The sequence below is a fragment of the Centroberyx affinis genome, unplaced genomic scaffold (genome assembly GCF_046629955.1).
Source record: "Centroberyx affinis isolate AG114_WGS23_722 - 3 ecotype Tasmania unplaced genomic scaffold, CSIRO-AGI_Caff_v1 ptg005600l_1, whole genome shotgun sequence".
In the NCBI taxonomy this organism is placed as follows: Eukaryota; Metazoa; Chordata; class Actinopteri; order Beryciformes; family Berycidae; genus Centroberyx; species Centroberyx affinis.
In genome coordinates this window covers 24,929-36,242 of record NW_027282817.1, presented here as the reverse complement: position 1 = coordinate 36,242, position 11,314 = coordinate 24,929, and the positions used below count along the sequence as shown (strand labels likewise).

General features: G+C 42.1%; 1 protein-coding gene across 1 annotated transcript; it reads right to left on the bottom strand.

The window, feature by feature from the left end:
* Window positions 1–50: 50 nt before the first annotated feature.
* On the bottom strand, window positions 51–7,933 carry LOC139667534 (uncharacterized). Its single transcript, XM_071547018.1, has 6 exons — window positions 7,271–7,933; window positions 6,335–6,454; window positions 6,036–6,194; window positions 4,814–4,905; window positions 4,524–4,644; window positions 51–2,967 (listed from the first exon to the last, which is right to left on the bottom strand). The coding sequence occupies exons 1-6, from the start codon at window positions 7,820–7,822 to the stop codon at window positions 2,575–2,577; spliced, it is 1,437 nt and encodes a 478-aa protein (XP_071403119.1). The 5' UTR covers window positions 7,823–7,933; the 3' UTR covers window positions 51–2,574.
* Between the last annotated feature and the right edge of the window lie 3,381 nt (window positions 7,934–11,314).

Here is an 11,314-nt window from a genome sequence, read left to right as displayed (position 1 = left end):
TCCAGTACATCCCGGACGCGAGCCATTGGATCCATGCAGATAAACCCTTAGATTTCATCAGCTCCATCATATCCTTCCTCCAGTCCTAGCTTCCTCCTACTTCCTCCTTCCCGCTGAACTTTTGCGCTCAGCGTCTCTCAGAGGGTTCCCTCCCTGAAACTGGTGGTGAGAATTAAGCAGCTTCAGCAGGAGCAGGTGGAGCCATTAACAATGCTAATATTCACCAATCCTGGACCAAACTCACCCTGTCAATGCAGTCAGATCTTACCTTATAATGCTCTGAAAAATAACGTGTAGCCTAGATGTCTAGAAGTTTATTTTGTTCAGTCTCTGTGGCAGAGAGGTGGTGTCGCTAGATCGGTTGGTTTCTAGATTTATATGTGCATTTGAGTTATAGATTGGTAGGTAGACAACAGTAGGAATATGTTTTCATTTTAACATAAGGGAAATGTTTTGGAGATGACTTACTAATCCAAAGAATCTCTCATTTGCACAGTACCATTCTTTATGTCAAATAGATTTATGCCATTATCATAGAAAAATTGGCTTTTGGCTAGTACAATCTGGGGCTGCCACAATGGATCAACGACGAGATGTTTTGGATCTGAAATCCTTGACAGTACTGGAACAAAAGCAAATACGGATGAGAAGTCAAGCATGTGAACTTTGAAGCAAAAATTGTTCCTTTTCACGAGGGCATTTGGTATCATATTTGAGGGGACGTGTCTAGCTCTGCAGGAAGGCTGTAATGCAGACTGTGTGTGTACAGTTGCTTGTTTTAGAAACACTGTTTTATGTTGTTAATAGTGGTATGTTTAGTATTTTGGTCTGGAAATAATATTTTTTTTTCTCATATCCTCTCCTCGGTGTATCTATGTCAGAGTTGAGGATTTAGAGGTTGGTTTCTCTTTCACAACTCGATGTCATTGAGAAAGCTGGCTATATTTTTATGCCAACAACTACATCAATAAGAACCAAGCTGAAACTCCCAAGTGCAGTATTGTCAAGCTGTCTCCTGAATATCTCAGGTTACAACTGTATATTCTAGTTATTATACTCTATTATACCGTTATTCTGCTTCTCTCTGTCTGGTAAAAAGCCATGTTGTTATTGCTGTCGTGTCTATGTATTTGGTCAATCTACTCAGTGTTTTGATGAAAAACATTTTACTCAGATTTATTATCTGTATCACACTTATCTATGTACACAACTAAAGCGCAAGGCTATATGGGTATGTGACAAATATATGCTGCAACAATGTACATTGTAATCTAATCGTAATAGTGTTAATGACATCATTTCTGTTCCCACAAGTTGGAAAAGTACGGTCAAATAGTGAAACTGCCATGTTTGTGTTTTCTGAGTAAGCAGGGTGTTGTATATTTGTATGTGCCTCACTTGTCTAGAGCTCCTTTTTCATCTCTGTAAAACTTGATAAAAAGTTTTATTCTACAATAATAACAAGCAGAATGGAGGTTGGCAGCTGGGTTGCCAGATCTGTGTGAATTGTATCACAGGGAATCCTAACTGGCTAGGGTTTGCATGCATTCAATTTTGTATATCCCTTTATGGCGCTAAATATTGAACTCAATCAGTGTTTTATGCTGTTATCATTTTATGTGAATACCCGGTCTAAAAGACTTTAAATAATCAGCTTTGATTTGAGTGAAACTCTCCCTTATTTCATCCCTTTTCGAGTGCTCCAGTACAGTAGCCAGGCAACCCCCTTATCCATCTCAACCGCTGGCCGCTGGTCAGATTTCTCCTGTTGCACAATATGAATGGACCAGTGGGGCGTTAGCAGTGGCATTTGGATGCAGATCCTGCATCAGTGTCTGTCGTCTTGCTGTGGGACAAGAATGTGTCAAAGAGTATATTGACTATATAGTAAAGTTAATTTATTGAGTCACATTGAAATGATGTTTGAAGACTGTAATAATCTGATCAGGATTGTGCATTGTATTTTACTATGAGCATGCCTTTTCTCTTTTGTCTTCAGGTGTGAGTTTGCTGTGCTATATGCGTCTGAGTTTGTTGAAAACATTGCCACAGTAATGACATTCATTCTAGATAATGGCATATAGAAATTTTAAATGTGTGCGAGATGCATATGAGTGAATTATTTAGATATACATTATCTATTGAAAATGTACAAAATCTATTACTGATATACAATAAAATGGAAAAATTTTGACTGAATGTGGATGCCTTTTCTATTGAATCTTTAAAATAACAAAAGTGCAGACCAAAGAGATTTTGAAGGTTTGGGACTTGGTGACACAGTCCCTTGGTGTCCCTGATAAAAATAAATACGCTCTGACTCAGCAAGACATCTGAAGGAGCTTTTAAAGTAAGGCTTTCAGTTCAGAATTACATATATTACATTTTTGTACAACAATATGCCCGCTAGCACAGACAAAATTCAGAAAATTAAGTGCAAATCAGCAGTGAATTTTTACAGTATTAGACAATTATATGGCTCAATCTTAACCGCAGTTATACTTTCACACAAATTGTTCCCATGAATACATTAAGACATCAGCATGAACGCACTCGCTGCAATGTATCACTGTTTCAGTCCAGTGATACGACCTGGAACCCATCCTCATCCTTGCCCTCTTGCCCCGCTGCTTCTTGGTCTCCTTGACGACTGTTCTTGCCCCTCCTCAGCCGGTCCCTCCAGTTGCGATGGGGGGCGGCAGGAGCAGGAGGGCTAGGGGCTGGAGCCGGAGCCGGAGCCGGGGCGGATCTGGGAGTCGTAGTGTTGGAAAGGGAAGGTCTGGTGATGAAGATTTGGTTTGTGTTGGTTGAGGGAGTAGCGGGAGCAGGGAGAGGGAAGGAGGTCGGTCTCTGGACGAGGGGCTTGTTGTTTCTCCTCAGCAGACCCAGACGGGACGGCTTCCTCTGGGCTTGTTCCGCCTGCTGCTGACTCTGGAGCTGCTGGTGGAGGATCAGCTGAACATCCTCCTGTGACGAGCCGAGGAAAACACACAGGTTAGCGAGACGCAGTAACTTTAAAAAAAAAAATCTGGAATCTCTGCTTTATTGCACAGCAAATGGAATACAGTGAGAGGAAAAATGGGAAAGAGAGTGAGGGTATGACGGGACAAAGATGGTGAGCCAGATTTTAACCTGCGAGAGTGTGGTCCAATGTTATATTTACATTTTAAGTATTAAGTTGACACTCTTCTAGAGCAACTTACAAGTGCAACTGTAGAATAAGCTTAAATCAAACTTTGCAAGTGACCAGTATTGAGGAGTGCAAAGGTTATGTCAATGCACACAGACAGCAGATATAAGAAATATTCCTGTGTCCCTATAATGCAAGTAAAGGAGGAAATTTTAATGATCCCCATGGGGAAATAGAGTTTTTGCAGCAGCAAATAGAAACTGGATACACCAAAGAAATTCATAAATGAAAATGGAGCAAATGAGTAGTGATAAACATAAGCAACTGACAATTATAACACCAGGGGGAAGGGGGCAGATAGACACTGAGTGGGCAGAGATAGGCAGGAGAGAGGGGGGCTGGAAGTACTTTGTGAAGAAATTAGTTTTCAGATCACATTGACTTGCAGCAAGATCCAAACATTTTTATTCATTTAAGACAGCATCCATATTCAGATTAGGGTTCTCTCATAGTGATTTTTGAAGGCTGATGCCAACATCAATATTTTGGGATTTTAAGATGCCGACAGCCGATATTTTGTGCAAATATTCAGTACCTTTAAATTTGATGATTTTATGCCAAAAAATGACAAGAATTACGTTTTTTCCCCTGGACAATAGGCTTCAGAGCCTCTGAAACAGCATGTAGACCATCGTGGGACACTGAAACTCTCCACTGAAACCCATGCTGATGAAAATATTTTAGGTATGTTGGCAGCTCCTTAATGCTGGGTGAGGCAGGTGTCACTGCAGGGTTTACTGACTGCACAGCCGATATCCAATTATTATTAAAAGGCCAATATCTGCTCAATATATATCGATCTGACCCTGATCCAGATCAGTTCAGATCCAGCATGTATAACTGAAGCAGATCCTGCTATCGCTGCCAGTGAACTTGTGCAGTGTCATCCCAGTTTAACCCTGCAGTGCACGAGTCGCTCAGCAGATGGACACATGGGCCTCAGGCTTAAAAACCAAGCCAAGATAACCAGCTGGTCATAATGGCTGAATACGCTGTACACTGTGCATGTAATGTGTGTATATTTTAACACTAGTTGTGTGTGTGTGTGTGTGTGTGTTCTGCTGTCCGTGTGTAATTGCTGTTGTTCCAATTAGTAAGAACTCATTTTCCAGACTAACGCCCTCTCTGGCTGAGTCCCATATGTCAGAATATTGCTGCCTTCCCTTCTGCTCCCTGCCCTCTTCCCATCATTTCTAGTTTATAACATTCCCTTTCAATATTCCACATTTTAAACCCTAACCCTAACCCTTCAGCACCGTCATTAGGCTCCTAATTAGCACTTCAGCCTTTCCTTCTTCCTTTCCCCCCTTCCCTTCATCACTTCCAGTCTTACCTTCCAGGCCTCGAGCTCCAGCGACAGCTCCAGACGTTTCTGCACGGCCTCCAGCAGCTGGTTGTTCAGCAACATCATCTCCGTCTTACTGCGCAGGAGTTCGGCCTCCATCGCCTTTTTTCTGTACGGCAGAAACATAAAGAATGACGCATTCCTCGAAAATAGTTCAATGTCTTTCGCAAGGGAGCTTCCCTACTTCCTTTTCTCCTGATTCATCTGCTATTTAGAGGAAGTGAGTGAGTGTGAGTGTGTGTGTGTGTGTGTGTGTGTGAGTGTGTATGGGTGCTCACTTCTCCATGGCTTCATCTCTGTCCCGTAGCGCCTGCTGTAGAATAGCACTGTCCTCCTCTCCGTTACCTTTTGCCACTCCAGATTTGAACTCCTGAGTGAACAATAAAGCAAGTCAGAGTGTGAAGGAGAGTCAGGTTAAGCTTTGATGGCACTTTTTACCTGTGTTCACTCTGCCCGTCTATGTGTCTGTCGGCCTGAAAAGAGTAGACTACACCTAACCGCAGTCTATCACGCACGTTTTGACTTTCCATTGGCTCTTCTCTAGCCCGGCATGACTACAACAAAGGCTCTACTTGTTGTTATTGTCACCCCTAAACTTGTCAGGCCACATTGCTGAGCTTAAATACCTGGGAGGAGGAGTTCTGGTTCAGCTCAGGGACAGGATCTCTGCTCAGCTGGAAGATAAGTGGCTTCATCCCGAGGGCTCAGCTGCCTTTTCCCTGAAACTTACTGTCTATATGTTCTGGCCTCAAGGTTTATTCTGGGTTTCAGATACTGACTTACATTGTCGATAGCAGAAATTTCTTGCTGCACTACACTGCCAAAAAGTCATTTAATATAATAGTATTAAATGAGCTGTAGTAGTAGAGTCTTCAAAATCTGCCACTGGGGTGAAATAATTGCACTTGCTTCCAATGCAGTTCCACTTGTTTTTCCGTAATTTTCAAGTGACAACATCTTGAAATAAGGCAGATCCCACCACTTGTATCAAGATAATGTGATTTGATTCTAGAAAATTTAAGAAAACTAAGACTTTAATGTAACTCAATGTAACATTAATTGACTTGTTCAGTGGAGATTTTTGCCCTGTAATTAGTGTAATTTCTTCTTTTTTTTGTTTAAACTTTTTATTGAGGAATGTAGAGTAAAAAAATGACAGTCCTGGTATCTGAGACTTTTTCCAGTTTTTACAACAATTTATAATTTTCACAGCAATTGCATGGAAGCACAAAAGCAAAAAAAAAAAAGAAAACAGTGAAACACCCTAATGTCCCCCTCATTTCTCCTGCCTAACCCACAATCTCACCCCGTGTTCCATTAGTGTCACTTCTACACAAACAGAATTAGCCCCATTTATCTCACTTTTCCTGTATTTGCACTAGCGTGTGAAAAGCAAGCACTCCTCTGAATAACTTCCCCACTAAGATCAATGCGGACTGAGATTGCGGCGATAACATCGAGGGTAAACTTGATTTGAATGCGCCCAGGCTTTGTGCTGACCTGTTTGGTGTGGCTGATGGCCAGCTTGCGGGCCGCACTCTGCAGCTGGCTGAGCGCGGTGTCCAGGCGGTTTTCACCAGCAGAGGGTTCAGCTGGACCGGACTCCGGCTCTGTCAGCGGGTGCAGCAGCCTCAGAATTGACAGAACTTCCTCTGTCACCTGGAGTGAAAACATAGATTAATTAAAATAAGTGTTTTCATCAAAATCTTTAAGAGCTCCGTAGACATATGTCCTCATAGGTTTGCTCTGTGTGTGTGTTTGTGTGTGTGTGTGTGTGTGTGTGTGTGTGTGTGTTTTACCCTCTCTCTGTGTTGACTCCATCCTGGTCCATCTCTGCTCTCCTGTAGTCTGTCCACCTGGGCCTTAAGCTTGAGACTGCGCCTCCGAGACAGCTCCACTTCTCTGCGTACCTCCTTTAGCTGCACACACACACACACACACACACACACACACACACCACAAGTAAATATGTCATTACATTTTAAAAAGCCTTTTTACCTCTTTTAGCCAGACACACTTCCGCGTACACACACGCACATACACGCACATGGAAAACACTGTATCGGGACATTTTAACGTAGTGTAAATAGAAACCCTGATAATCTACATTCCTGGGTGAAACTGTAGAAGACAAATCCAGTCTTACCGGCTGAAATGATATTCAGCACACACAGACACACACACAGACACAGACACAGACACACACACACACACACACACACACACACCCACACAATCTTTCCCAGCTAACACTCATAACCACAAATCATATCCTGTCATCATCAAGTGATAATGTGTCGCTGTGTTAAATCACACACCAGCGCACGGCTGACTGGGCTCCGTTCTGGTTTGAGGTCTCTGACGTCATAACATCAAACTGATTTTGGTCATACTTCCTAATACTGAGGGGCATTTTTGTCTTGGTGCAATGTTGAGAGTCCTGAGAAAAACCTTACATCTTAAATTTTGTCCTTTTTCAAGTTTGATATTCCAAGTGACAGTTGAGATTCTCTCCTACATGTGTAACAGGTTTCATTACCTATGATATTAATCCTGTTAGTGGAGAATCCATTTAAAATATGCTGTATATATAAAGTATATGTAAGCATCAACAAGGATCAACAAGGAGCTAATCTTTTGTCCCACCTCCAGAAAACTACCCTTTTTCCCATGTCAAACACACACTTGCTCAATACACACACACACAAACACACACAAAAAGACTGTTATCATACTGTGTCTGAGACGGGTCCCAGTGTTCTGCGCCTGCTGAGCGGTCTGCCACTCCTGATCAGGTCCGGTAAGGTCCCATCTATGTAGCGCCTCCTGGACGGACTCCCATCTTCACCGTCCCGCGCTGCTGGCTCTGGACTGTCTCTGCTCCCCGCTGTGGTCAGATCGTTCGGACTGTCGCTCTCCTCGGTCTGAGAGGGGCTGCTGCTCTCCTGATCCAGCTCCTCCTCACCCACAGAAGTCATATCTGTTAAGTTCAGAGAAGGGACCGGACACTGGCTTATAAGCAGATCAGCACCTTCCTCTAACTCATCAGAGACCAAATCCTCCTGCTCTGCCTCTTCTTCTGGTTCTTCTGGCTCTGTAGTGATCACAGGATCCTTTGGTTCTGGTTGTCTAGACAGAATTGTAGATCTGATAGTTGAAGAGCTGCTCCTCAGTGAGCCCGGCTGTCTTTCCTCCAGCGTGTGGAGAGAGGAGCAGAGCTGCTCCATAGCGCTGACCCGAGGTCTCAGCCTCTCGTTCAGGACCGAGAAAGGCAGAGAGTATTCCATGGTCAGCTTTACGGGTCCAACAAGGCAGATTCAGGTGAAGATACAGGCAGAAGTAGACTCAGTTAAACCTCAGAGAACCATCTGAGGCTTCTGTCAGCTGGGCGATTAGGATGAGCGAGACTGAGTAAGAGGAAGAAAGAAAAAAGGGGGAGGAGGGAGGGTGAGAAACAGAATGTCTCCCAACTCGTTTTTCCTGAACCCTGTGCGTCTTTGCAGGGACCTGACGCGACATAACGCGATGTGATGTCACTGGAGGCTGAGCCTTCATCCCACCCGTCTGGGTTTTCTTCCTCCCATTCTGTTTTTTTTTTTAAATTGTTACAGCAACAATAGCCTGGACGCGACGTGCAAACATACCAGAGCTGGAGGGCAGCAGAGGGAGGAGGCCCTTTGATCCTTTCACACAGTCCCTGATAAATTACGCGGGGCCTGACACACGGTTCCTGTTTTAGACTGCTCTTTTATCATGCAGCTCCATTCCACAGAGCAGAGAACAGGTAGAGACGACAAGACAACAGACAGGAGGACAGAGCAAAAACAAACTCATCTACAGTCAGAGGCAAGGGCAACTGGACAGTGAAGGGAAACTGGCCCTAACTGCTGTAAATGGGAAATTTCCTCATCTGATGAGTCAAAAGATGAGTCAAAAGCACCGACTGTCAACTATTCATTGGTGTATTTTTAGTATTGGGTTAAAACATTTTGAGAAAAATGTCAGTTGTTGTAGTCATTCCCTCTAATTTAGCTATGGCATGCAAAGACAGGTCAGTTTTAGTTGCAAAGCCCTTACACAGGGCTGGCCGATAATTCAATATTATCGTTTATCATCTTTCAGTGGAAACATATCGTGATGATATGGAGATTTTGGGACATCGTGACACAATTCTGCTGTCTAAATTGATGATAACAAGCACATTTCATTTAAAAACTCTGACAAAATGAGGTACAAAACATTTTAAGGAATGTTATTGATGATGCTCTGATGATGGCCTAAGGCTGAAAGCTCAGCAATAAAATGCTGTGTATTGCAAGGCAGTGTGCATGGAATCTTTCTGTTCTGTTTAGTCCTGTCTTTATCCCTTTGTACCTGCCAAGAAGACTTTGAAGGTGTGCAGATAGCTTGACTACTACAAGGAATGTTATTTGAAAATTTCAGTTTTGTTTGATATTACACCTAACATCACTGTTCGGTTCAATGGGATGAACATTAATTTGATTATTGAACATGTCATTTTGCATATGTGAGCCATATCATCATATATAACGATATTGAAAGTCTGTGACCCATCCACACATCAGACTGAAGTTGAATAGTCAGAGCTGCTGATGTGCAGCAGGGAGAACAGGTCTGGTCTAAATGACTGTTTGTAGACATGTGCAGGATGGTGTGAGCGGCGATGGTTGCAGCCAAGGCTCCACCTACTGTCCCAAAGCAGCAGTTCCCAGAAGGACGAGTTTCACCCTGGCATGAGGGTAAAATGAACTCTCTGAAGTAGGACGGCTCTCTGCCTTCTGAGATAACTTGACTAAAACTATGGAAGTGTTTTATTGTCAGTTACACTAATTGTTTTCCTTTTCTTTCTCTTTTACAATGCTGACTGCTGTTTTGCGTATTTTAGATTCTGTATTGTCGTTGCATATTTTGGATTAAAAGAGGAGCTCTTGCACTTGGCTGTGTATTTACTGCCTCTGTATAACTAGTGTTTCTCTGCTCCAGTGGGGAGTGGTTGGCAGTTGTTGCTGTTTGGAATTGCGGATTAAGCGTTTCCCTTCCAATCACCTGCAAGCTTGTGTGCCAAAAACGTTTGCAGTTAACACTTTGCACATTCTTTCTCGTCTTTTGCTGTGTGTGTGTGTCTGTGTGTGTGTGTGTGTGTGTGTCTTTCACGTGTGGCGGTACATAGCTCACACCTGACTTAGTGCACGTGATCCTCATCCATTACTAGATTGTTTTTTGGTTGTTGGTTTTTTTTTGTATTTTTTAGATAGGAGATTTAATCACCTTCTACAAGCAAAATTGGGGTTTTTTTATAACCTGGTCGCCTTTTTCATCTCCACCAATTGATAATCTTTTTTTTTAGTAAACAAAACATATTAATGTAGTTGGAAAACTTGTATCTTCTTATTCTTTACATAACTTTTATATGCTATTATATTATCACTTTGGGGGTGTGAAACCAACTCTTGGGGCAAAGTCTTAAGGCGTCATAGTCTGTTAGGCTGAGAGGAATTTGTTTCTGCAGGTCACAAATGTATACACACACTATTAATGCATTATACAGTAGATTCGTATCTATAGATCAATCCCACTGAAATGCAAGAGGCTGCAGTTAGGGCTCAAAGAAAGAGCCCAGGGTTGTTGATGGGTTACTAACTAACATATTTGACTTTGCCGTTTTTCCAGCCAAAATGACTTTACCTGATGTTAATTTTTTCCCATCTGTTACTTTTAGAACAAGAAAGTTGCCAGTTTTACTTTGTCAGCTCCACAAGCACAATCTCTTTGCCATTGATTGTATAATCAGATGAAAAGTACTTGTTAATGTCTTAAGAACAGCAAAAAGGCAGGCTAATATGTACATAACCTGATATTTTGACAAAGAAAATGAATGGAGACCTGATAATGCTGCTTATTTGTGGTGTTTGACACAATCGTTCCATTCCTATGAGTCCCAATTTATATCAGTCAATCCAAACTGCCGCTGAATATTCAGCCACTCATGAGAAAGTAAAGAAACGGACAAAGGCAGCATTAGAGGAGGCCATGACTAAGCCCATCAGCCCCCCCACCTCCCATTGCTATTTATAGGAAGTTCCTATTTACTCTCTGGTCACATAAAAACACACAAAAGACAGATCCCAGTGTGTGGAATGTGGAATACCAATGCTGGCAATCAGTGAGTGACCCATTTCTTCCTTTTGGTGTTGTGTGCATGCTAAAGACTTCATTACAATATTTAATGTTAAAGACACTACATGTAGGATTTTCTTATTAATATATTGCAGTGAAATTCGTCAATGAGAATTTCCAATGAGTGTTGACAGTTAAATGATCTGTGTGGGGCTTTGATTCGTTCCAATCCGGATCGTCTCTGGGTGAAATCAAAAACTCTTCTGTTATAGTGAGTTATGGACAAAAACCAGCAGGAAGGGGAGACATTAAAATGTGCATTTAGAAAAATAAAACTAGAAAACATAAACGTCAGCAGTCATTTACCACAGTTTATTTAAAAATAATATATTTACTCCAAATCTCACACTATTTACTGGTTAAATGTGTTAGCATTTTTACTTTTATCCTTTATCAAATTAATAATAAAAAAAGGTTTCCATGATGAGCTCTCCACAGGAGAAATACAGCATTTCTCTATGCTCACATGTTTGTGTCACCATCAACATTCATGTTATTATTATTCAATTGGTCCCTCTGTTTGCTCCGGTCCTCCATCAACTTCAAAGTCATCAGATCCATTAATATTATCTGATTCAAAA